The sequence below is a fragment of the Haliotis asinina genome, chromosome 3 (genome assembly GCF_037392515.1).
Source record: "Haliotis asinina isolate JCU_RB_2024 chromosome 3, JCU_Hal_asi_v2, whole genome shotgun sequence".
Taxonomy (NCBI): domain Eukaryota; kingdom Metazoa; phylum Mollusca; class Gastropoda; order Lepetellida; family Haliotidae; genus Haliotis; species Haliotis asinina.
The window spans coordinates 65,998,564-66,026,537 of record NC_090282.1 but is presented as its reverse complement, the minus strand read 5'-3'; the positions used below and the strand labels follow the sequence as shown (position 1 = coordinate 66,026,537).

The 27,974-nt window shown below is 42.1% G+C and overlaps 1 protein-coding gene across 2 annotated transcripts; it reads right to left on the bottom strand.

Moving 5' to 3' along the window:
* Nucleotides 1-253: 253 nt before the first annotated feature.
* On the bottom strand, nt 254-27,974 carry LOC137278315 (m7GpppN-mRNA hydrolase-like). 2 transcript variants are annotated; one of them, XM_067810577.1, is made up of 9 exons: nt 27,788-27,974; nt 26,280-26,431; nt 25,419-25,546; nt 24,436-24,534; nt 7,774-7,926; nt 6,934-7,046; nt 4,128-4,491; nt 2,479-2,542; nt 254-1,905 (listed from the first exon to the last, which is right to left on the bottom strand). In XM_067810577.1, exons 1-9 carry the CDS (start codon nt 27,874-27,876, stop codon nt 1,784-1,786), a joined length of 1,284 nt encoding a protein of 427 aa, XP_067666678.1. In that variant the 5' UTR covers nt 27,877-27,974; the 3' UTR covers nt 254-1,783. The 2 variants fall into 2 exon arrangements, with proteins under 2 accessions (XP_067666678.1, XP_067666679.1); XM_067810578.1 differs by having other exon boundaries at nt 4,176-4,491; nt 27,788-27,963.

Here is a 27,974-nt window from a genome sequence, read left to right as displayed (position 1 = left end):
ATTAATTCTTTTAATATTTCACTCCAGCAGTATCACAGAGTGAAATAACAGAAAAAAACATTCCCACACTCCAAGTGTGGGGAAGAGAACCTGGGTCTTCAGCATGACGACTGAACGCTTTCATGACTTATCTGCCCCACCACCCATCTATTCAATGGCAAATATTATGGATAAACACTTCTATTTCGTGAGTTTGGCATTTCACAGCACATTCTTGTCCCTCTGTCTTCAAAATAACAACATGAATCAAGACTGTTAAAAAAACGTTTATACAACAGTAAACATTTACAAAACTATCAATGTACAAAACACATATTTATATTAAATAATGAATGAGTTGAAGTATTTCCTAATTTATCAATATGAAAACACTGCTTAAACATGCCCAAATGCTTCATGTTACTCAAGTTACCTACACATCGCTGCAGTCTCACCACCTGAGGAGATGTGCAGGTGTAATGTCAAAAATATTTCCCCTAAGGAAGTCAAGACTTAGTTTGTAAAATGAACTCATGAAATGATGACATTGAAACTCTTCAGTGAGTCGTCTCAAGTCTATGAAGATGCTAAAATGAATCTGTGGAGTATATCTTCAAATAAGAGTTTTTCATGAAATTAATATCCCCAGCACATAGGAAGGAATATGAATACAAATGTGTAATTATCTGTTGTTTATTGTCTAAAACAAACATACTCACGGTCCAAACAGATTTATGATGGATATTAAATACTTTTTGAAAGGAATGTTCATTCTCAGCAAAACAAGACATCTGAGTGGTTCCAAGTCTTATCCAATAAATCAAGTGCAAGGACTTACTGTTTTTTCACCAAAATACCCCATAAACTTTTTGAGTAGTACCTTGGTTGACCTTTTCTTCAGTGATGACCATGTTAAATGAAGCCACAGCCAGAAATCATGGAACCTTGTAAACCAATCCTTTCAGTCCTAATGACAAGATACAACATGTCCATAACTAAGAACAATCAATATCAGTTTTGACTCAACTTTCTAAATTTCAACTCAACTGCTACTGAGGTCACAAAATAAACCTGTATTCCCCCTCTCACTGGCACACACGTCAACATGATGACATGTCGGGGCTCAGTTTGAAATCATTTTCACCAAATTACATGTTTTGTAGATTTTCCACAGTCGTGTGATTAGATGACAAAATGAAAGTGGCAAATACATTTCAAAAACAAGATTGAGAACAATCTCTTTGATCCATTTCTGTGGGTGAAACGTGATTGTCTGAAAGAAACCCTTGATGATCTACCAACAACAGCCTTATCAATCTCATAGAAAGATTTTACTTTCAGGATGACAAGCACAGGCATCATAAACTTCACCACTTTCCATTAAACATTACAGAGTAAGAAATAATTTGTCACCTTATTTAAAGTTTCTTAGCTTTCATTTCCTTATCTATAGGCTGCATGATTATCTGTGAACACATGAAGTGAACAGTATTCTATATAATCACACATTCATGGACAGACTCCCAAAGGTGACTCTTGTCTTACAGGTTAAGAGTGTTGAACCATATATTTCATGGTATTGACAACCCAAAAACCATAATCAAGGGTAACCTGAGATTCCAGTACATGGTCAGTGGATCCAGGAACCTCAAAGGGGAATAATTCTTCACATCAAATTTGGGATCCTCTGACCACCAGGCTACCAACCTATTCATCCTGTGACTGATTTTGTTCTTTGGACATCCTGATAAATAATGAGCAAAAGTGTTGTCAAGGAAACAGCTGTTTTCCTGGAAATGTAGAACTATGAAAGACATGCCATTATGGCATCCACATCGAACCGAAAGTTGAGCCATGTCTTTGAATGAAGTTCTCCTTTGCTGATGTCCCGCTTCTTCTGTAATTTCTCTGATTGAGAGGACCGACCTGAAACATTTAATGCCAAGTGTCATTCCTTAGACCCATCAGATTTGGTCAAGAGTGATGGAAGAAACTGATAGTGCTTACCTTGCATTTTCGATCTAACTCAATAATTACTTCTTACATATACATCTATATTGACAGACACCTCATTTGATTTATAGAACAGTCTGTGGTGAAGCTATGGCTACAATTAATTGAGCCCATAAAGATCCAGGTTAAAGTTGCTCTACTACTGGGATCGGGTGGTCTGGCTTGCTGATTTTATGGTTGACAAGCGTTATCATAGCCCACCTGCAAACACTGATGCTCATGCTATTGAACATGACTGGTTCAGACTCAATTATTTACAGACCACTGCCATATGGAATTACGCTGAGTTTGGCATTAAATTCCTGTGATCAATTATAGCTATACGAACACAGAGAAAGTATTCCAGTATAAACCTGTTTCAACAATCTGATACTTAGGGATAAATCTGTCTTTTCAAATAAGAATATGTGTTTCTAGTTACTTGGGTAAGACAAAATGTGTCCCAGCTAAACAAAAGTCAATATTGAGCAACTTCAGTGTGTCTACCTTGTTTGTCAAACTGAGTGGCAAGATTCCTCCTAGTGTGTCCTGTGACAGCACCATTTCGAGCCTGGCAGAGGAGAAAATGATATCACATTCAAGTCATGTACATCTGACAGAGATGAAAGGGAAGAACATATTCTGAAATTAAGACAACTTACAAAAAACTGTGCTGATATCTTTTTTAACTTAAAGTCAATATAAAAATACAGCATCTCAAAGCAGTCAATCACATGCACCCTGGCAAACAAGGACAAGTTGAACCTGTACACAGAATGTGTTTTCGGGAAATAGGCCATGCACAGCAGTGAGTAAACCCATTTGGTTTGAGAAAGGGAGAGCAGATATAGGCACGTGCACGGACAGTGCATGACAAAATTTGTTACGAGCACAGCTGTACACGTCTTGCTCATAAGATCTACATGGTCAGTGCAGCAAGTCACCCATTGCACTACACATGATCGTGAACAACCTGGGGTCATTTAGCTCACAATGACAAGCAGTAGTTAGCAGCACTCATACATGCTAATACGGTCTTGCTCATAGGACCTACATGGTCAGTGTATGCTAGTCACCCATACATGCTAATACAGGTTACCGATGCTCGACTTACATTAGTTAGTAGAGTTGTGACGATTAATCGATACGCAAGTTATCACGATTCAAGAGCTGCACGATACAATACATCGATACGATTGTCATGTATCGATTCAACACGATACTTACATACTTGGCAGTCTACGAAAACACTGTCTCCCCTTCTATTTAGATTTTTGTGGAAAATATTGCCATGGTAATGCTCCGACTGAGATAATTTTCACAAATTTATTTTGTTATCTGTGCAAAAAAGCCAGTTGTGCCAATGTTGATCCCTGCTGTTCCATTGTTTTGGGAAAACACTACTTTACTGACACATGCTAAACGTTTTTAATAAAATGTCTTTCATGATGACGAGTTTTATTTTTCTTGGGAGAAGAATACCTTCCCTGAAATAACATAACAGCACAACATTATTTCCAGTAGTTTTATTTTTCTGTATACAAAGACAATATATCATGATACGTATCGTATCGTATGTATCGGACTACCAGTATCGTGATACGTATCGTACCGTGGCATGGGCATATCGTCACAACTCTATTAGTTAGCCAATAGCAACAGCTTAACAAACACTATTCTGAGTGGACTACTGAAACCTGGATCTTCATAATCTGTGTACTCAATTACAACAACTAGTCCTCCTGTCACCATAACTCTATTTTATTTCAAACTCTGCACTGAACGTTTCTCCCTAAAGCTCTAAATGGGTAGAACCAGGATGTAAACCAGAGCTATGTGTCCACAGTATTAAAAACCAGACTTCTGTGGATGACACAGAGAAAGGAGTAGTTTTAATTCTGTGCAACTATGCAGCCATTACGTGATGAACTGGAAAGTAGTCAGATACTTCGTTTTCTGCCTTTGAACAGAGTTGGAAGATCTTGGATTTTCTTAAAGATGAGATGGATACAAATAGGTAATAATAATAAGGGTCAAAGAGCACACACACACTACACACGTACACACACTACACACATGCACACACACACACACACACACAAACACACAACCTGCCAGTATTGTAGTAAGGACACTCTCTCATCATAGAGCCTCACCAGAATCTGGTACTGCTGTTTGTTCTGTTGGTGCGGAGACTGCGTCACCTGCTGTCGCTGCTGGCTTCCTGGTGCCTTGCCAGTGTTGCCACGCCCTTTTCCAGGGGACTCTGCTCGATGCTTCTGTTCCTTCACGGCCAGCTTAGAAGACTCCCTCAGCTGTAGGTACTCCTGGTAGTCACTCTGGAGCTGTTGACCAAATACTAATGTCTGGCGTTGCTTCTGCCGTGACCCGGACTGTCTTCCATCACTGGTGTCACGATTCTTGGATGCCTTCTGCTGATTGGTTGTATTCTTGAACTCCCCGTCTGACTGAGACTGAGACTGAGAGTCCGAATTGAAACCTAACCATTTGCGTAACTGTCTGAAATGGAAATGAACTACAAATTCTTCACACAGGGTTTCAAACTTGAGTACAAGCATAAGGACAGATGGCTTGTCTCAAAGATATCATCCAGTATTACCCACAGTATATTATCGCGACTCTATACAAATAAACACCCATAATGATTCAGTTTTGTACCGTTTGAATCGGAGCTCTTGAAACAAACAGGTCCTGCGTATTGAACAATTAATACTGGAGTAGATTTTATATGCTGGATAATGGAAGCAGGTACTCTAAAGCTTGTACGAGGGGATGTCAAGTTTTGAGCCTTGCATAGAAAAACACAAAATATTGGTATGAACCACATTTATTTTTCAACATAGTCCCTTTGTGAGTCAAGACACTTGTTCCATCTTTTCTGCCAGGCGCTAATGCCATCTCTGTAGAAGGCGACATTTTGGTCCTCAAACCAAGCCTCAGTAGCAGCAATAAGCGCATTATCATCCTGAAATCTACGACCACGCAAGTGTTTCTTGAGATTTGGGAACAGATGGTAATCACTTGGTGCCAGGTCTGGAGAGTAGGGGGGATGCGGCAAGATTTTGTACCCGCATTCCTGGACAGCAGCAGCTGCAACGCAAGAGGTGTGTACTGGAGCATTTTCTTGATGTAGAAGAATACCACATCTGATCTTGCCCCGGCACTTCTCCTTGATTGACTGTCGCACTTGAATCAATAAGTTATTGTAATATTCACCATTCAATGTTCTTCCTTTTGGTAAGTAATCTATGTGGATGACGCCTTTGCTATCCCAGAAGACTGGCCCCATTACCTACTGCACTGATCTGGAGGCTTTGAACTTTTTGGTCCTGGGAGAAGTGACATGTTTCCATTCCATGGATTCTTGTTTGCTCTCAAGATCATAGTGGTGGATCCAGGTTTCATCACAGGTTACTAGCCTAAAGTGAAAATCTTCTGGATTCTTGTTGTAACTGGTTAGCATGGTGACCCTTGTTTGCTTCATTTCATCTGTAAGCATTCTTGGCACCCATCTTGCGCACACCTTAGACATGACAAGATGTTCATGAAGAATTGTCGAAATGAATCCGTGTGAAATGCCTGTGGTCTCCTCTAACTCGTGGAGTGTGATTTGATGATTTTCCAGCACAAGTCTATACACTCTGTCAATGTTTTCCTGACTAGTGCTTGTTGTTGGGCGACCTGGACGGGGGTCATCTTCAAGACTCTCTCTACCATGCTTAAATTCATTGACCCATCGTTTGATGGTAGCAGATGAAGGGGAAGACTTCCCATAAACTGCTGAAAGCCTTTCTTCAATGTTCTTCACCGAGTTTCCTTCAAGAACTAAAAACTTAATTACTGCTCTATACTCAATTTTATTCATTTTCACTGCCGTGAGGGGGGTCTCTTTCTGTCAGTGTGAGCTGTTCAATAACTTCTGAGGGTAGGATACCAAAACTTATATATCACATCAGCTACACCCCAAGATTCAATGTCGTACCATAGGCTGTGACACCTGGGTATGAAAAACGCCCAAGGCTCAAAACATATTGACATCCCCTCGTACATCTGAAATCCTTTCACAACCAACATAAACTTGTATACTTAGACTAACCATCAGTTTGTCAGGTACCTTATAATATATGATTGTTTAACACCTCACCCAACAATATTCCAACAGTTACTCACACCAGCTGGCTATGATGATTTGTTATCAACCCAGTCACTGAGCCCAACCCATTAATTTAACAACCCTTTCAGACATTTGCTGGAGAACAGTTCTAACCAAGAACACACTTACAGTCTGTTTGGCCATGTGATCACCTAGTAGCATTCTGAACAAGTTCACGCATGGGTTTTCTATTCTACTTTCACTAGTTTTGATACAACCCCTTAACAGGTCATGAATCAATAATTTTGTCTGGACATGTGCACATGCCTCTTGCACAGCTGTCTGTTCCTCTCCTTGAACAACTCCCTCATACCAAATTGTCAAAAGTGTCAATATTTTAATGATAGTTTGTCAAACAACTTTTTTCATTTTGGGGACAAAATTCTGAAATAAACTCACATATGTTTTGGTTATGATTACAATTTCATTGAGTATTACATGTTTATGATTTTTCGAGTTAGATTGCAATTCATCAGTCTGCTTTTGAGCCATAAGGACTGTAGGAGTAGAAAATGAAAAGTCACACCCATACTGATTGGTCACTGATAGCCCTAGGCCAGAACAATTATCTGAGATCAATTATCTAACTCTGAGAGTTGAGCTCTGACTGGGTCAAGCAATCTTGATAAAACACAATGATACCCTGCCTAGCAGGGAAATGCATTTATAAACAGGAGAGTAAATCCCTTTCATTCTGACACAAGAAGACCATGTTGCACATGGATTTCTAGATACAACAATAAATCTCCTGAAACCTGTTACGACATCACTATCATGATAACACTCACTTTACAAATGGGATCACCATGAAGAAGTTATTTGGGTTCATCCCAAGCTTGCTCTTGCACCCAAGGTCCTTCTTGTGACAAGGCAGAGAGTCAATAGGGAACCACTGCAAACTCTGAAACAAAACATCCATTACATGTTCCAGTCTCGTATATCAAGGATATTACCAAGGAATTATCAGGATTCCAAACAAAGATCCCTTGGCATGAAAATTGGTAGAAATTGGTATTTTATTCAAAATATTTATTTCAACACTGTATTCAAGGCAATATTGTTAAACTAAGCATCAAAGGTGTTTGTTATAATTTGGCTATATTATCTATGAAATATATGTAACTAGAATATAGAGTAGACCAACTGGCAAGGTTTACGTACACTTGCTCATAGGTCATTGGGCGCTATTAGGTCTGAAGTCTCCAACAGATGTTGTTTAAAGTTCCCAAATGGAATAAAACATGTCCCACCTCATGGTGTTATAGTTGCCAGTAATGTTACATAACTAGTATTGAGGAAGAAGCTTTCACCATCTCTGAAACAAGGACTAAGGATATCCCAGCTATGGCGACACCAGAACTTGCTCACAGTCTTCTGAGTCTTTTATTCCGAACATCATGTAAACGAAGCTAACCATGTGAAAAATGTGATTTTTTGCCAATGCCTCACAAGGTTTAAAGGTGTTATTCAGATATTTAACATGAAGTTTGTATGTGGTATGTAATTATATTCAAACCAAACCATAAGACAGTCCTGTTTCTGACCAGACTTCAAACACGACCAGTATTAGTAGTACCCTATCAAAGATACTTGCTAACTTACAACAACAGAAGATGTAAATGTCAAACCTTTATTTCCTTTCGTGTCTTTGGCTGAAAGTGAGTATTGAGTGGTACCCCTGGGACGATGTACAGACGAGTTAGCTGATCATTCATCTGGTTCTCTAAGTAGTCAGTTTTTCGGATAAGTCCTGAGATGTCTAATCCTGTCTCCTCCATCACCTTAGAACAAACAATAAAAAAATGCCTATCAACAGACACACAAAGACACACATTCAATTTAGATCACAATCTGCCATTGCCTTGATTTACAATCCCAACAAGATACACTGTGAGACATATTTGTCTCTCTCCTTGCTTGCCTATTGTTAAAAGCACACTATGACATATAAATGACAAATTAGATGTGAGGATTACTAAAATGTATATGATAATTTTGATAAAGTCAGGCCGCGTTAATTCTGATGCTTCTTTTTTTTCATCAAAAACATTCGGATAGTGAAACGTACGGTCTACTGAAACAAACTTTTATGAACACAACTACAGTGGAGTTACTTCCATTTGACATGGCAATACAAAAGCATAAGAACGTAAGTAGTATAGGGAATGACAGTCCGAAAACACTTTTCAAAAACCCCTCTAAAAAGCCTCATTTACTAAATGAGGCTTTGGTGGGACCATTAACTCTTGCTACTATTGCCCCTACTACAAAGCTACGCCATCACGTTTACCGTGACTTGGCAGGCGGTAACACTGTGCCGTACGGTACGATCAATAATTCTTCTCTTACAAACCCCCTACCCGGCCCATCCCTCAAGTAGTATAAGTTAGGTTCGTCGGCTTTCATATCCACTTTATCTATGTTGTAAGTTTTGACTGACCATATAGGATCGGTGGCTCGCTTACGGCTATCGCCCTCGTGTTCCCCCGGCTGGTATAGATACCTAACTAAGACCCTATCTGGTATCTGTTTCTCCTTTCCACGCAATGGAGCAGACAACTCTGCTAACACTGATTTTAGTTTGATAGCGTCTGCCGGTTTCTTACCAGTGAGCCGGGTTACTTCATGGTTGATTGCCGACACCACCTCGGGTAACCTCGCTACCCATTCGGTCGATCGTTTTCCAGTGGTTGTCATTTCCCTAGCATATTGATGACCGAACAAGCGCTCAGCTAAAGTCCTATTAAATCTCTCAACTATAGCTTGGCTGCGATGGGCTCCAGCCGTGCCACGCCTGACCTTCGTATCGTGTTTGGCTAGCAGTTGTGACACGGCACCCATGAACTCCCGTCCGGGGTCAACTTGCAGCTCTGTTGGCCATGTCAGCGGGCTGCGTTTGTATATGCGTTCGAATCCTCTGGCTACTTTGACCGAATCTTTCGTGGTCAAGGGTTCGGCTTCCTTGTAACGACTGGCTACGTCCACTACGGTTAAGGCATACTTGTACCTCTTATCGTGGGGTAGGAACAGTAGGTCTGCCTGGTGAATTCTATTAGGTATGTTAATTCCGAAACTCCTTCTAGGTACGTAGCGTGGCGCTGGCAAATAGATCTGCCACAGGGCTTGTTTTTCAAGCCACGCTTTGGCTTTCTCCGGTGATACTCGCGCTATTTTAGCTAGCTTATCTACTGCGCTAGCTCCTTTCCAATATCCACGCGGGCTGTAATAAATAGCCTCAAATTTTTTCATGTCCATACGCGTATGTGTTTATACCATCAATAGCTATCCAACGTTTCGTGTCCATAGGCGATAGGGACGTCTTGTTTATAGTCAGTCCGTATATCTTATGTCCATCACTTCTAAGCGTGTTCATCTTATGTCTAAAGGTACGGGTCTTGAACAGGGCCTCCTTGAATCTGGCGTGTTTGATGTGTTGTTTCACCACATACTTCTTAACCCCTTTAGCTTTTCGGATCTCACTATTGTCGGCTTTCAATATGGAGTACATCTTAGGTCTCAAACCTATGTACTCAGCTATTGGCGTGCCAGCACACTCGTCCTTCATCTTACCTAGGACCTTTTTATTTACCGTGCTGTGCATGGTATGGGTCTTAGGATAGTCGCTGGTGTCGTATAAATCGATGTGTTTTTTCATATCCTCGTATACATCCTCGGTTCGAATCTCCATCAGCAGGGAATCCGTGTCAGTGTACAGCACTTCGCACCTGTCGCCGTACTGTTTCTTAAGCTCGTTGTAGTAAAAGTCGTACATCAGGTGTTTGGATAAATCGAGGATACTCATCCCAACGTAAACAGGTCGGTTGAATTTTATGTGACTTTTCTTCATGTGTATGGCAACTAGGTCATCTGTGAATATTTTATTACGGTTGAATGCCGGACTGACTATCAATTTTCTGAGCTTGTCTTCCTCACTAGATCTAACCAGTTTCACGGTTACGCGTTTCCTCAGGTTTTCCATAGTCTTACCAAACACCGAGTTGTTCATGAGTTTGTAGAGATTTTTCTCAAAATCACTGGTGGCTTTTTTTCGTAGGTCTGTGTTCATTCTGATGTAGGGCTCCATCCATGGGCTCTGGTCGAACATGAGCACCCTGTGTATTTTGGTCAGCCTCATACCCAATGACAGGTACAGCTGTAGGTTGCGATAGTGAACTATGTACTTGGTCTTATTCATTAAGTTAGGCACGAGTTTCTCAACGTCCGCCACACGACCACCTGACAAGTTATGTTGGTACTCAGACATCCAGTCTGTGTTAACCTTCATACGTTCGGGTGCAAGGGGATAGCTGTTGTGCGATGCGTGTAATGCCTTGGGATACTCTAAGTCAACTTCGAGGATATACCCTTTGTTCGAATCTGGTGCAATGCTCATAACATCAACGTTTGGTACCCATTCGAATCCTCCTGTAGGTAGATACTGACTCATAGCCCAGCCGTACAGGTTATTTGCGTCGAGGTAGAGAATGTGATTGGTTGGTTTGTTAGGATCGTAACCTTTCACGTATTGATTATTTGCTTTAGCGTATCGTTTGGATGCCATGGAAATCCCACCTCGCAAGCCTTTCTCAATGAATAGGTGCATGTCGTAATCTGTGAGCAATTCCAAATTAACTCCGGTCTTTCTAAGCAAGGCGTCCCACGACAGACCTGGGCTGGTGTAATACCATGCGGGGTCGAGTTTATACTGCTTTAAACATGTTTGCCGAAACGTCTCGAACACGTCGGCTAACAGCAGTACATCTGTCCTCAAGTACAGGTCGTGATAATCGCCAAGGTTCTTACAACCAAGTTTATTCCATACGTTAATCGCGTGCGAGTAATCGTCTCGTGAGACGGACGCCTCATTCAGCTTGCTATAAAAGCAGTCGATAGGAGGTAGTCTGGTCTCTGTGAACTTAGCCCAGCTATCCATGTACTCATATGGGTATACACCCTTCCTCATGAGCAGGTGTCTAGTCTCGGCGTCTGTGTATCGATCGGTGATAGGGAAGGTATTGTTGGCCTTGACCAGACTGTCGAGTGACGACAGGAGGAATTGAAACGAGTCAATGAACCTAAGTCCGTTTAAGCTGAAGGAGATGTATCTCTCCATGTTGTTGGGAATGCATGATATATTACCATCGATTTTCGCGATGGCCTGCATGATCAAGTGAGAGTCGTATCCTCTCAAGTTGTGAAAGACAACGGGGATGTTTATTGTCTTAGGATTGATTTTAAGCTTGAGGTTGCACGCGTTGTGAGCGGCGCCTCTATACTTACCAGTTATGTGACAGTGATCTCTCACCGAATCACCGTTAAGTGGCGAGTCGCACACGTGACAGTTAGTGCTACTGGCGTGAGCTAGCATGTCGGCTCTGGTCATACGCATTGGAGCGATTTTATACAATGCATTCCTAATAATTTTTTCTTCCTCCTGCAAGCACTTTAGAAACCTTTCAGCCGCGTCAGGACCCCTATACACTACCGGAGCTTTCGTTTCCCCGTCACAACGGACGACAATGTATCCAAACGAACAGGCTTTATGCTCTTGTGTTTTTTGTGTGAAACTCCCACTAGTGGATGATTCCCCAACCACTAAGGCTTCGAAGTCGGCGTATATTATATAAGGCACAGACATTTGGTTCTTGTGATTGTCGAATTTTAGGATATTTTCACCTTCCTTAGGCATGTCGACTCGTATGGCCGTCTGCCCAACACCTTGGCAATCCTCCAGGTGGGATTCTAATAAATCGGCCCGACTGAAACAGTGTAGGCATCGTACACAAAAGTGTTTTTCCCCATCGTGTTTCGACTGGTCGTGTAACAACCGGCTGAGATGTTTTATCCACGTGTAGTGATACTTTTCACCTTTTTGAATCATGAATAAATTAATAACTTGACAATCCTTCACCGGGCTGACCCTGTGTATTATTGTTGTATTACCTTCGTGGCCAAAGACATTTATAGCCAGATTATTCTGTTTTTCTACTTTAGTGATCTGGGATATTGGGGTGGGTTCATCTATACCATCCCAGTTGAGCCCATCATCCTGTGGATAATTAGAAGGCCTGTTCGGATTAGTGGCAGCTGGAAATATGGCTGACCTGAGAGATAACCTCAAGCAATCGTTTCCTCTATTCTTAACGTTTACTATGGCTTGTTTGTTCTTATAGTAGGGAGGCAAGGCTAGGTATGACCCACCTCTGAACGGCACGTATTTAGCTATATCTAGATAGACATTATCGATTTTATCTACAGCCCACCCGGACCCCATGTGCGTGTAGCGTTCTAGGTATTCTCGTATCTGCTGAAAACTTGTATCTATTGATGCGTCAATGGTCTCTGCATGTGTGACGACCTCTTGTTTACCTCGGAAGTAAGGTTGAACATACTCAGTGGTACTCCCAACCTGCTTATCGAGCGACATTTTCACTGTGATCTGAAACTTGATACTTCCTAGATTATTTAGTTCCTGGTTGACCTTATCAGCTATCAGAGGCTTGATATCTGTAATGTCTATGTTTCTATCAATGTGCATGCGCCAACCTCTCAAATAATTGCCTACGGCGTGCTCAGTGCGCACGAACTGTAGGTCAATAGCTCTATTCTGTCGTAATAATTCTACAAGCTGTGGTTTTCTCATACGAGAATACCCGCCTAAACCCAAATCGTGTGCCTCGGCTTTCAGTTGTTTTACAGTGGGTACGGGGGCATGTGATAACAATGCGGTTAACCCGGCTTTCCCCAGTTTTGAATAACCCGTGTATCCAAGCTGTTTCGCTTGAGCTTTTAACTGTTTTACCGTAGGAGGGACTTCTAAACCTAGTAATCTCAACAATGCTGGCTTCCGCATTCTAGAATACCCGATAACACCTCTCTGTTTTGCGACCCTCTTGAGCTCGCGCACAGTAGTCATTGTGTTTACACCTAAGAGAACTAATGTCTAATTGGTTCACAGTAAGGGGAGGTAACTCCTCCACTCTTGATAAAAATTTTATTTCTTGTAATCACTTATTAACCAAACTCGGTTTGTTGGCCACAATTCTCGTAAGTCTTCCAACAGCTTGTGTGAATCTATGTAGGCATCGATCAGTGTTTGGTTATTTGATAACAATTCGATTAACCCGGCTCTCCCCAGGTTTGAATAACGCCGGCATCCAAGCTGTTTTGCTATAGCTTTTAATTGTTTTACTGTAAGATAGGCTTCCATATTCAAGAATGTACAGTAGACATGTTTACACCTAAGAGAACCAATCTCTAATTGGATTTTATCTTGAGCAGTCGCCTACGTTCTTTTATGTAGTCTTTTTTATTCTCGTATATGAGTTGATGTCTGACTACGTTCGCTCCGTGAGCTTTACATAAACAGTAGTGCCCTTTAACCCCGATACCACACACAGAACACGTGTAGTTAGGACTTCCCATATGGAAACAACAGAACCCCTGATTCCTGCATTTCCTACCACAGGCCTCGGTCTTCCCCATAAGTATATATTCACATCGGTATGGAGCGGGTCTCATGTTTACTTATATAGGTATTTTAGTTTAATTGCTTAGCAACCAACGCAGTAGCTGCTATACCCAACACTATGAAGCCCAGTTCACGATTCATTTGCCCCTTGGATGGTGTGTAGTACTGAGCGAGTGTGGGTTTATTGAGCGGTTCCAATTGTTTACCAGTTAGTAAATAGTATTCTTTCATTGCTTCATCGACATCGTTGAATGTTTGAACGGCATGGTTTTCACGCGTGAGTTGTTCGTTAATAAAATCGATCCTCTGGAGGCGTTTTTTAGCGTACTCGGCCTGTGCTCTTTGTAATTTCTCAGTAGCGAGATCGTGTCGCTTCCTTTCTTCCTGTATTTCAGCCGCGTGATCATCTCGTAGTTTCGAGAAGAGGAAATTACTCCCGGAAAATGCCAGGGCATTCACTAACGCCCCACCGACCATCATAGCTATCGTGGCCATCCCTATATTTATTTCATTATATTATCAGGTATTATTCCTTGTTTTACTAGGATGTCTTTTGTGGCCATCGCCATACCAAGGTTCATTATGAGCATACCCATATCCTGCAGGTTGAAATCTAGCTTGATAGTTGGTTGTTTAAGCACCATTTTAGTCAACCGAGCGTACCCTACGGCTAGACTGGCTACCACTGTGGCGTGGTATGCGTCGTTGACGAACGTTTTCCCCTCAGACATTATATATATGATATAAAATATTTTAAATTATAACATGATATGCGGGTCTACCATGGGGGATACCCCCACACCCCCACTGTTGGGGGTTACCTCACTGTTGGGTTGTGGCTCACTGTGGGAGGTGTATAACCATGTTATAACCACGGCAGCAGTTACGCCTACAACCAATAACAGTCGGGTTGGGTTGGCCACTTTATGTTGGTTACACCACCGTTTTTTACCGGCAGCTACTCTCTTAGGATTCTTCTGCCTGGTTACTGTTGAAGTGGTCTCCACTGTTGGGGGTGGGGTCTCCTCCATCACTGTTGGGGGTACCTCCACTGGGGTTTCCTGTGCAGTATCCATCTATACTATTATTATTATTCTTTCTCTCAAATTGGCAATGTTTTGCCGTGATAATCGCCGCCGTCACTGGAGCCAACAACATACCATATTTGTGGTACAGCCCGCAGCTGATAGAGCTCACGGCGTGTTCGATAAAAGGGTCTTTATCTAGGTCCTCCCACAGGTAAAGTCGGCGCTCTGGTGGAATGGGAAGGAATTGTGATACAATACCGGTGTATATCTGGGTCATAGCTGATCCTATTGTCTTTGTCATTTCTGCTCCGAGCCGGGCCTCGTATCTAGCGTACAGCTTATCGATTTCTTCGGCTGACATTTTGTTAATTTTATCTGGAGTGTAGTCTCCAAAATAATGTTTGGCTTTGCCGCCAACAGCCAACGCCACCAGTTTCTCTCGCTTGGGGGAATCCCCAGTTGGGGAACCCTCCACAGACAATTGTTCGAGCAATTCCTCACACTCCATCTTATAATATAACAAGTAAGATTTAGTTTTAACTATATAATACCCAATACAAACAAAACACAGAGAAATGAAAGTTAAGTTGCACACGACAAATACTTCAAATATCATAGCTATGCTTAGCATTTGCTTAGCTTTGCTTAGCTTTTACTTAGCTTTGCTTAGCAAACTATATATGCTACTGGTTGGTCGGTCTTTAGTACGAGCTTAGCGTGTTTAGTTTCAGCGAGCTGTTTCTTCACCCGTTCCCGTTCTAATTTACTCATCACATCGTTCTCTCTCAAACACTCCTCGAACGAATCCCTGTCCTTGCAGTGAAATAAGGCCACCCATCGCGTCTGCTCCCTGAGGTCTTTCAACACCGAGTTGAACTTCTGCGTTAGCACCCAGACGCTGTGATTTGCATGCCGGCCGGAGAAGGCCAGGTACGATAGCATGTCTCTCTTTTTTGTTATCTCGCGATTAGCGCTGCAGTCGTCCAGTATAAACAGCGTCGGTTCCCCTTTAAATTTCTCGTGAAGAGCTTTCAACCAGTCCTGCAGGCGTGTTCCAGGGTCGATTTTGTGTACGTCCGGGTCCGTCATCACCCAAGGTCGCGCGTACGTTTTATTCATGCCCAGAGTAGGGCACATGATAACGATGTTATCGAACACATCCTTGTAGTAACCCTCCAACATATCCAACACGAAAACGGTCTTCCCACAGCCAGTCTGCCCGCACACTATGGCGCAGTGTGGGTCAGTGGGTAGTTGTGGTAGTTTATTGTTGGGGGGTGTGGGGGGGTACCCCCCATCAGTAGATGGCTTGCACAAATCTCCCATTGTCTATATTAAGTTGCGCGTCCATAATAACGTACAGATATAATTTCAACTTACCAGCGGTTTGAGCCTTCTTAGTAATCTGGATGGTTATCCCTTCGCTGCCGTTATCTATACGGCGCCCGCTACCGTGCAGTTTATCATCATCCGTGGATCGCATGTCCAACCATAGGGCGTACTTGGTGGTCAGGTATTCACCGATCTGCACGGAGCCGAGGTCCAGGTCCTTTGTTATGTAATCCCCAACTGGTAGCTTTTTTATCTCATCCCACTGCTGGTGTGGCCTCATACCATGACTGAACAGCTGGTTGGGCACGCCCTCGATGGTAACTTCCACCTTTTCAATCTCGGGGTTGAAAAACTTCTCGCTGTCCCTCCGGAATGGATCGTAATCCTCCACGGGGACGACCAGGATACCTTTCATCGATCGCGCCGGTACGTTCAGGTTGATATTCCACACAGTGTCGCTCTTATCTCGCACGACTGATCTATGCCTCAGTACGCGATCGTACAGTATAGCCATCTTCCCAGAGTACTGACTTCGAACCTGCCTGGCCAGCTCCGGGCTAGTGACCATGTCGAACTCCAGAGAGATGTTGTCTATGGTATAACTGGCCTCATCACCGTTCGGTGTACGCACTACTTTGCTATAGTCGTTAAACGTGAGCTCGTATTCGAGCCTATCACCCAGCGCGGCCTGGTAAAATGGCGCGTGTCCCGTGAGCAACTCGAAGTCGAGCGGCACGCAGAATCGATTCCCGTATGCTAGAGCGATAGCCTTTTCACCGTCCGATAGCTTGTCTTGTTGGTCTTGCGTGAAGACGTATCCTATGCGCGCCCGGGTTGATTTGCTGATACCCTGGTACACATCATTGACTCGTTCTCTCTCGCTTTTCCAGAGATCCTTGTAGCAGTGAAACACGTCGCTGTCGTCGATGCTCAGTACCTCGTTACCGCTGATCTTGACGGTCGTTTTCTTGATGATAGCTCGACCCACGTTCCGCACTAGCTCGCGTTTGTCGTTGTCGGAGGTCAACGTGATATTGAACGCCAGTCGAACAGTGCCTGGTACAATGAGGTCATTCTCACCAAGGTTTGGAAATCTAACCAGCAGAGTTTGGTTCTGGTCTATCTTGCTGGGATTGTTGGTGATGGTCACCGACTGTCGCACGGCTCTGGCACCTAATGGCTCTCTCAATTTTCTGAAAGGATCTAATTTTCTACCGTACATTGTTATATATAAATAAAATATATTTAAATACTAATGGATGAAGACATAGATATGACGGAGATGCCGGGCGCTAGTGCCCAGGCATTCGATGATGAGCAGGAGACCTCATTTACTAGTTCACCATTGAGCCAAGAACTCTTGGAAACAACGGTAAATGATTATTACAAAAGTTTAAAAAGCGATAAAAACTACGTTGAACCCCAGGGTATATACCATAAGAATTTTTTTGTTGATACAAAGGGTGTTCTACGTCTTAAGTCTGCCCCAGGGGTTGACCTCTTTAACAAGATCAATAAAAAACCACTGGCCTTGTCAACTCTAGCCAGCCGCAATGGTGGTGCTGAATTTATCCGTGAACATCTAAACATGCGTGATTACGGTGGTGCAATACCTAAGACCGTTAAAGAAGATCTGCAAGCTACCAGATCCCACCTCACCACTATAGATGAAATGACGCCAGAGCGTGCTACAGAAGCCTCGGACAGCATAGAAAAACTGTTGAGCACCTACTGGGACAAACCGTTACCGGGATTTGACTTTCCGGTAAGGGAACTGTACGGTTTAGACGAAGCCGTGAAACGCGTGCGTGGAGAACTCGTGAACAACATGGGGAAACTGAACGAAATCGACGAGCACATCGCTAGGGAAAAAACCAAACTCACCGAAACTGATGACGATGATATGAAGAATCGTATCAATGAACGAATACGTGATTTAGAAGACGAGAGACGTACACGATTGGAAGCCGCTTCCTCGAATCGTGAACATCTTCGATCCCAGATCAGTCGTATTCGGGAAACAATCGATAGAATACTGAACGAGGATACAACTTTAGCCAACAAGATTCGGATATTATTCCGGGAGCAAGGGGTCACCATCGCCAGCATTCTGACTGCATTGGGTTTCATCATATCAACCCTGGTGGTGTCACTGGTGGGAGGAACCCCTGTGGGGCCTGCCGGCGGAGGGGGAACTCCAAGTGGCGGTGGTGGTGTTAAAAACTGGATTAAAAAACTCGGGGAAGGCCTAGCTAAACTGGCTGGTAAAGCCGCCGAAGCCCTTCCCGGCATACTGGGTAGCATCGTCTCGTGGTTGTTGAGCGCTCTGTCTAAAACTGCCATGTGGCTCAGTCAAAACCTGTGGGCAGCCATCGTCGCCGTGGCGGGTCTGGTGTACGTAGCGGCTAAGAAATCTTTAACCAAATAAGTCCCAAAGTTACCCCACCAACCACTAAGGCTGTTTTATTATCAATATGCTGCTGAGCCTGAATATGAGAGTGTGTGGGGGGTACCTCCACATGAATTTTAGGCTCCGGAGGTGGCGCCACTATACCCTTTTCACGTGGTGGGATGTGTGGGATATGTGGGGTGTTAATATCGGGGTTGATACCCAATTTTTGGTCCGCCGTGGCTATGACTATTTTGTTGTTATAACCCACCACTTTTTTTATTCTCAGTTGCATATCACTCGGAGCCATGTACAACCCCACGCCGAACACGTAATTGACTTTCGATCTGGCGTATTCTAACACGTTTTGGTAACGGTCGATGGCCCTCGGGAGATCAACTGGAGAATTGATAGCATCCTCAACGTTGGAAACGAATTGTGTCTGAGCGTCGTAAGCAGTTCCCTTACCGAGGATGTTAGAACGCGTCATCGACTGCGCACCCAACAGCGCCCACACGTACGTTCGAATCGAATCGTTCAAGCGTATTGTACCAGCACGAGTGAATCCTTTCGATGTTTTTGAGATCATTTTAGTCCAGGCTGTGGCTGCATCAGGACTGGTTTGCTTTATACAGCTGACATGGATCTTTTCATTCGTTGTGGGGCCTGTAAATGTATGCCGGTTTGGGTTGTATGAACCATCTTTAGAACCGGCATAATATTTTCCGGACCTGTAGAAGTACACGAGAACTATACCGAGACCATGGTTCACACCAGGAAGGCGAAAGTCTTTATTCGTTGGAATCTCAAACTCCCCACAAATACGTTCATAAGCGCGTCTATCATAGGGGTTATTCGTCATACTCCACGCTTTATCTTGGGGAAGAGGAGCACTTATTTCCTTCAATATTCGTCTCGTTTGATAATAAATATGAAACAAAATAACCGCCTTACTCAGTTCGTCTATACCATAGTCTGGTTTCACACCCGACCCTGTTGTCACACACCACACAGCAAAGTTGAGTTGGTTCTGCCAAAACTGCATTGGGTTTTGATTCCAGTTTACCACCGCCTGCGCGTTATTAACGGACACGACATACTTTTCAAAGATATCAATAAAGGTTGTTTTAAACCCCGTACCATCTGCATTCACCACGATTTTCAAGTGTGCTAAATCCATATTATATTATATAATTTATATATTATAATATGTACATAACACTTCCAGGAATAACTAGCGGTGAGGCCGTTCAGCTGACGCACGCGATCGATAACACGTCAGGTCAACTCGAAGTCGCACTCTGCGATATCACCTACCTACCGCAATGGACTAACATTAATATCAGCAACAATAAGCTGTTCGTCAGTGGAACTCGCAGTCAAATAACTGACGGCTACTACAGCGTGTGCTCGCTAAACGACGAGGTCTTCAAACCCCTGGGAGCCGAACTCAAGATGAACGACTCAAACGGCACAGTGGTGTTAATCAACAACGGAAGAACCTCCTTGAGGCTCGGCCGACCATTAGCGAGGATACTCGGTATATCTCCTGACGAGATAAAACCAACAACAACCGTCACAGGCACGAAGTTACCCGAACTAGTACCGTACCGAGAGCTATACATTCATCTCGGTCAGGTGAGCACAACGTATAACATTCAAGGAGGCCACCCTTCCACTATACTGAGAGCAGTGCCGGTGAAAACTGAGAAATTCAACGACGGTAGAACCGAGTCATTTTCACCACGGCAGTATAAGAGATTAACCCAGGGCAACATACCTGAGCTGACAATATCGGTGTTAGATATAAATCATAATCCTGTAAATATAGGATACCTCAGCTTAACGCTTCACGTAACATGACCAGCGCACAAGGGCCCGGAGTGAAAAAATGCGTCAATATCGGGATCTCCGACCTCGGAGACACACGCGGTTTCGACGCTTCCGGAGTAGATGGTAAAACGTACGCCTTGCAACTGAAAAACAACATTTACAAACGCGTTGAAATCCCCTCCGGTGGAGCCCTAAGTGATATGATAGATACCACAGGAGCAACAGCCAACACTAAGTACGCCCTCGTCAACACCGGTGATGACAACTGGAGAATATACCCATCATTCGGAGGTAAACTGTTCGACTTAGACGATGTTGAGAGCACTACCGTCGTCAAAAACAAACCATATATGCTCGTCTTCACCGAAGATGACAAGTGGGTGTTGTTACCCGATAACAAATGGTTTCTCAATATTAGACTCGTCTCCCCTTACGTGTTCACGGATAACAAAGACAACCACCTAAACAAAGTCGTGAACAATGGAACCCTGCTCGTGGCTTACGTCCCAACTCAGAGACGTAGTATAGTCGTCAGCCCAGTCAACACTATAGCAGCCCACATGCTATCGAGTAAACCAGCCATGCAAAACGTGAAATTACAGTTGGTGTCTGAATTCGAAGGCGTGGTTAAGATACTAGAGAGTCTACCGGCAAACTCAACACTGTTCATCAAAGTCTACCTAGGGGAACCATCAGGGAATGATGTCGAGATCGTGAAGGGGATCAAACTCGGGTGGGTGAAACGACACCAGTTTCAAGTTTGCAACGTTTACGTGCGGGTGGGTGTCGACTCCAAGACCAGTCTGCAGGGGGTCAACGTGATCGTAGAAAACAAGATATCACTAATCAATATCTTCCTGCCTGACAACATACACTTCATGGGTATAAAGTTAACCCCTGAATTATTATCAGAAAACCAGTTGGAAATTATATCATAATAGTATAATAATGACTAATCATCATCCCAACACTACACTTAACGACCTGGGAGATACGGAGGGATTCGATCAGCCTGGTGAGGAAGATGAATTCTACATCCTACACTTCAAAGACAACGTGTACAGACGGGTGCCGTTACCAGATTTTAAAAAACCTAAATGGCTGATCAACTTAACACCCACCTCACCTAATATGATATTAAATAATGGGTATATCTCTAAGATTAGGAACAACGGTATCTGGCCCGGGGATTTCATTCCGGAGAATACATTAGTAAACACAGAATCTATTAGTTACGAAAAAAATGGGTTAAGGGCTCATCCAGACAATAAATTAAAATTTAGCAGTAGTTATTTACACGACAGGCAGCTTGAGATATTCTCCCCTTCCACCCTCATCATAGAAGTCTTCTTTACGTCTTTCTATATAACCATCCCAATATCACACCAAATTTTACCCGGGGTGTCAATACACTGGGCTAAAGAACACATAAACCAATATTGTCGTATTGTTATACAACAGGATACCCACGGGGGTCCTATAAACCACTTAATAAGCCTCAGTGGGGTTTATGTTACAACAAGAGATTTTATTTACCTCTCACCTATTTCCCTGACTAGTGGTATAGAACTTGTAGACTTCAAATTCATTGATAGACTTTTAATTGAAACCCAATTAAAAAATCTTTCAAAATATATATTATAGGATGGGTCTGTACCCAGTCGTAGAGGAAGTAGCGAAGACGCTGGAAACCGTAGATGGGTTCCGTTTGAGGCAGTTATGTGATGTGAAACGCCAACTAGAACAAGACCGTGACACGCGGAAAGCACTATGTAAAAAATATAATAGAGCTTTCAATATCGTGGAGGGGGCTGACACTACCCTTATGGCAACCAGCATGGGACTAGGGGCGGCAGGCGTTGGGTTGTTAACCACCATCGTGGCTGCACCTATAGTGTTAGGTTTTGAAATAACAGCTGGGATAGCGGGGGTGTTAGGGTTGACGCTTAAGTTGGTATCACACAGACTGCATCGTAAGGCATTGAAACACGACGAGATTAGGGTTCTGGCCGAAGCAAAGCTGAACACAGTGAGTGAGCGAATTTCCACGGCACTCTCTGACAGTAAGATCTCAGAAGAGGAGTTTCGTTCAATCCTATCTGAACTCACAAAATATAATGGAATGAAACAAGATATTCGGTCCAAGTCTCGTAAGTCTGCTATCAGCGAGGATGAGAAAAAAAAGTACATAGAACAGGGGATACAAAAAGCCCAACAAGCCTTTATTACGAACACCAAAGAGATCATAGGCGGTTCACGTTAAACTGTTTCATTGATATAAACATAACATAACCGTAAGCGAGCCACCGATCCTATATGGTCAGTCAAAACTTACAACATAGATAAAGTGGATATGAAAGCCGACGAACCTAACTTATACTACTTGAGGGATGGGCCGGGTAGGGGGTTTGTAAGAGAAGAATTATTGATCGTACCGTACGGCACAGTGTTACCGCCTGCCAAGTCACGGTAAACGTGATGGCGTAGCTTTGTAGTAGGGGCAATAGTAGCAAGAGTTAATGGTCCCACCAAAGCCTCATTTAGTAAATGAGGCTTTTTAGAGGGGTTTTTGAAAAGTGTTTTCGGACTGTCATTCCCTATACTACTACGTATACACGTTTCAGAAGCTTTTATTACAGTTTGTAGACATAACTTGAATATTCATATAATAACCAATCAATGCATACAATCATGTCTGGATAGATTATACATACACATAACAAAATTCACTTGTGAAAGGAATCTACATGACGGTAACAGTTCTGAATGGTGGAGTCTTTTACTTCGGACCAGGCAGTTTTCTCAGTGCTTCTTGGAGATTAAAGGTCTGTGGCCGGTCGGCACACTGAAATGCTTGACAAGATATTTCTTGTAGTGGGTCTTGAAAGTTCTCATGATGCCAATGAGTGTTTGGAGGCAAGAAATGTACTTTGACGTTGGTCAGTTTGACATTGGCACACTTGTGACTGGCAGCATTGTCACGAAGTAAGATCACGTGTCAACCACCTATGGGCGGGACTTGCCATTATGACTGACAAGCGTCAGCTGATCTCATTTTGACACGATCAGTGTTTTATACAGGAAGTAAGCATGACAGGTATTACTCCAACTAACCAAAAGTGAGACCTACTAATTGATCATAATCACAAACTAATTACATCTTCAACTCGGAAGTGTCCCTTTAACAATTACCACTGAATGGGGCTCATGGTGTGAAGGGATTATCTGAACCTTTTTGATGTACCACCGGATTAATGAAGCAAAACTATGTGTAATTAGCTAATCTGTTACCGCTGATTAACGTCCGGATACAGAGAGTGAAGCATCGGATTAATGAATCAACAGGTAATGAGTTTAAATAGTAAATAAGATTGGTTACAGCTAGTATTGTTCGGATATCACGGAAATCAGATTATTGGGGTCCGGACTAACGCGGCCTGACTGTATATCCACAAATATTGGAAAGCTATTGTTCACTTGACTAATAATGCATATTATATTCATTTTGCCATTTGAAGTAATACGAAATGTATCTTTGATTAATGGATATAGGAAAAGTGCTGTGAAAATCATATAGTAAATGCATGATTTCCTCTGTATATTCACTGATTATTTTATTCACTGATTCAGCAAATTGAAATTATGAAAACAACTACCAGTAGTATTCCACTCGTGAATGAAATGTTTGTTTACTGAAGCCATTTGCAATCATCACCCCTTCTCTTGTCCACAAAATGTGATGTCACCTTGATTTGTAGATTACATAGTCGGTGACTTTATACCACTACGTACGACAGCCCATTACAGTAGGTATTGACACCATGGAAAGCAGACCCCGAGGAGATAGAATGCTGGAGCAAGTGGTACCGTTTTTACTTGATATTTTGCAAAAATAAAATTGGGTAAAGGTGGGTTAGTGATCTTAGGCTATTAATCACAGTGCGGGACGATTAGATTTAGTGTACTTGTGTAAAATGCAGAGATTTAGAAATTTTTGTCAGCGAGGCGTGGCATTGTATGTACATAAAAAAATCTGCTTCATGACATTAGTCAAGACTAAATACATGAGCGAGCATGATAATTACTGCGATCCATGAATCAAGGCTATACATGAATTTAAGGTACGGTTCTGTACATGTGAAATTATCCCACACAGGTACAAAAATGAAAAACTGTTAGCTCAATGAATTTCTGTTGTCATAAACATAATAAAAGTATGTCTGAGCACTGATATTACCTCTCTGACGGCGCAGTTTAAGGGACTCTCCTCAGCATTCACCTTGCCCTTAGGGAACCCCCAGCTTGCCTTGGTCCAAAACCCTTGCACCAGGAGACACTGCAAGTGGCCACATAGATCTGATTTATTGTTTTGTCATGGTAAGAGATATCTTCCTTCTTCCAAATAGTGAGTGAGTTTAGTTTTACGCCGCACTCATCAATATTCCAGCTATATGGCGGCGGTCTGTAAATAATTGAATCCAGACAATCTGAATCCAGACAATCCAGTGATCAACAATATGAGCATCAGCCTGTGCAATTGGGAACCGATGACATGTGTCAACCAAGTCAGCAAGCCTGACCACCCGATCCCGTTAATCGCCTCTTACGACAAGCACAGTTGCAAGCTATGGCAAGCATGGGTGGCTGAAGGCCTATTCTACCCTGGGACCTTTATGGGTTTCTTCGAAATAGAGGCAGTGGGATAGCCTGGTGATTAAAGCATTTGCTCGTCATGTTGACAACCCAGATAGTGCTAGCTTTTTGAGATATCAAGTCGAAGCCAAGCATGAATACCCCACATTATATGGCTCCAAGCTGACCAGTCTTTGTTTGAGCCACTGATGCTAAGCAAACCAATAAGTACCATATTTTAAAGTCTTTTGGTATGATGCTGCTGGGGATTGAGCCCGCAACCTATTGCTCTCTCTGCTGGCACTCTCACCGTTACATCATGTAGGTGGACCATCAATAAGTGGCCAGCGCACACTGACTACTGCAAAAAAATATTTTGTGTGCGTTTTGGATGCATACATTCTGATCTACATAATTTTAAAAGTACTTTAAAACAGCAACATTTCGACAAACAATAAATTTTAACATGATTCAGGATTGCACTGAAAATTTCACATGCAAAAGATTTGGACTACATATTTATAATTTCATTGCTGCACGCACTTGTAGAAAACCTACCACAGTCAATGTAATGCTAACTGAACATACATATTTTTTGTCTGGATCCAAGATGATAGCTCCATAGGTTGGCACACTCATTTTGTAGGCTCTCCATTCTTCAAGTCGTTTGTCCACATGCTCTGCATGGATGGACAAAAATGGACAATGGCGAAAAACTGACAGGGTTAAGAAATGTAACATTAATCATGGAATGAATCTATGATTCGTGTTTGGGCAGAAACAGATTTCTATCCAAAAACTCATTTTCAAAACTAAAAAATGTAACAGGCTTTAAACCTTTTGAGGAGGAAAACTAATTTGGCAAAGAAGCATAGTTTAGGTAAGGAAAGACAACTTTGGCAATCTTCACATTCATGAACTAACATCAAACATTGTCAACAATTATCATTCCACTAACTAAACTGAAAGTCATATGGGGTGAAACACTACAGTACAGCATTTTCAGAATCTTGGTATTTTACCTTTAATTTGGTATACGGTATACTGTAATGCAATCCAAAAATTCATTATTTTAAGTTTTCATTTCTATCAAGTTATAAAATGACAGATTTATTCAGCTGAAAAAAGAAAGATGATGATTATTTCCTGTTATTAAACAATGCAGGTTTGGCTCTTGTCCATTTTCTGCATTATGATCATATCTCATGCACAGAATTGAAATGGGCCAAACCGAAGGCTTTGTACCACAATACAGACAGCACCATGGCAAGAGTGTGCAATTTCACCCTTAAAAGTCACACACTTTCCGGTATCATGATTTCAAACCCTAATTACCGTCTTTCCTTAAAACATTTCTAGGATTTATAGAAAGAGATTCCAATGTTGAATTTATCCCATATTATGCACAATCGAAAATGTGGATCTATATAGCACATGTTAAAAGGATACTGTGTGAAGAGAAATCCTTGATTCCGCATGTCTTGAGTTCTGGATTTTCAGCACAGTAGAAGTCAAGATAAAACCAGTGTGCTAGCTCTACTTGGAAGAAGATACGGATCAGGTCTTGACGCTCCTCTTCAGGGATATTGATGATGAATCGACTAGAAAAAGATATGGAACAAAATCCATAAGCTGTTCTGCAAGAGCTGCTAAGTGTATATTCATGTGAACCAACAAATCACAGAGAGGTATCTTCAGTGTCCAAATCTTAAATGTCAAATCAGAAAGTCAAACCCATGTGTAAACAGTAATAATTTTGTGGAATTCATAAATATCTCAAAATACCTAACAGTTTTGTAATTTCCCTTGAAACTCTTAATAGTCTTATGTATGTTGAATGACACATATGTAATTGTTACGCTTTGAGTAAAATGTTTCCAGTATTTCTTTTTTAACTTTGAATGTGTTTAGTTTTATGCTGCTTTTAGCAATATTCCAGCAATATTACCAAGGGATCACCAGAAATGGTCTTCACACATTCTAAACATGTAGGGAATCAAACGCGTGTCTTCAGCACGACAAGCAAATGCTTTGAACATTAGACTACCCATCAGCCCTTTAACTTAAAACATCTATTCCACTACAGACACTCACATCACCCCATTTACTGCAATCAACACAGTTAATGACCACATGAACTGGGCAGAAATGGCTATAAAGGTTGTGTTGGCCAGTTCATATCCCTGTGATACAAATTAGAGCAGACTGTTTCTTAACACTGGGTTAATTTTATTTATCACTTAATGACTATGATTAATATGAACATGATGAGAGTGTGTGTGTAGAGTTTAAAACTGCATCCCCTACTTTAACCACATAAGATAATAAAAAGCACAATGTCACATTTTCAACAATATTTTGGCCTACATGACACACACTGGGGCATTTGTAGTCACTTTAGCACTGCCTGTGCAATAAAAGACTTATTATCCCTTAATACTTACCTGAAATCAATAATTGTAATTTCATGGCAAACAGCGTCCATACAGAGAACACTTGCCATATATGGAAGGTAAACAATTGCTCTGTACAATGAAAACTGTCGCATGCAGTGTTGTCAGTGTTTGCGAACTGGTTTCAAACACATTATTGTACTAAAGTTTAAGGCTTTAAAGTTTCAGTTATCTTTGTGGGTCCTCTAGTAATTGTTGTATTAGCTTTTGTTAAGAATTATGGTATATGTCAACATAATAATATTATTTGGGATGGGTGAACAGGAGAAACTCTTACAAAGCCAACAAAGCTAATTTTTTCCTTAATTCTGACAATATTTTGTTAAGCACCATTCATCACATTAAGTTGTTGATTTAGCAGAATTAAGACTTTCAAGTTAATTCAGCCAGTAAAACGTTGTATCGTATACCTTGGCAAGAACACGACGTTTAGCTAGCTGAACTAACTGTGAACACAACGGTGAAGGGGGCAGTCTTGAACATAATAATTTTTTAATGACAAACCTGCACAGGTCGTCCAAAACATATCCAGGGATTGAAAATGCTGGGGTTGAAGGCTGGGTAGTTGATGTGGGAGGTGCTTGAGTTTCCATCTTTCATTTGTCAAAACAGAAAGTCATGTAGGAAGACAATTTTGAAATTTCACATGAATCTCCGCCATGGTCACCGGAAGCGGAAATAATGTTAGAAT

Excerpts from the sequence above, each read along its gene's own strand:
- LOC137278315 (XM_067810577.1), bottom strand. The coding sequence starts at position 27,876 with ATGGAAACTCAAGCACCTCCCACATCAACTACCCAGCCTTCAACCCCA. Across the intron at positions 25,547-26,279 it reads CAAGGATTTCTCTTCACACA|TTTTTCGCCATTGTCCATTT; the intron begins GTATCCTTTTAA and ends TAACCCTGTCAG. Across the intron at positions 4,492-6,933 it reads ATGGTGATCCCATTTGTAAA|ACAGTTACGCAAATGGTTAG; the intron begins GTGAGTGTTATC and ends TTTCCATTTCAG.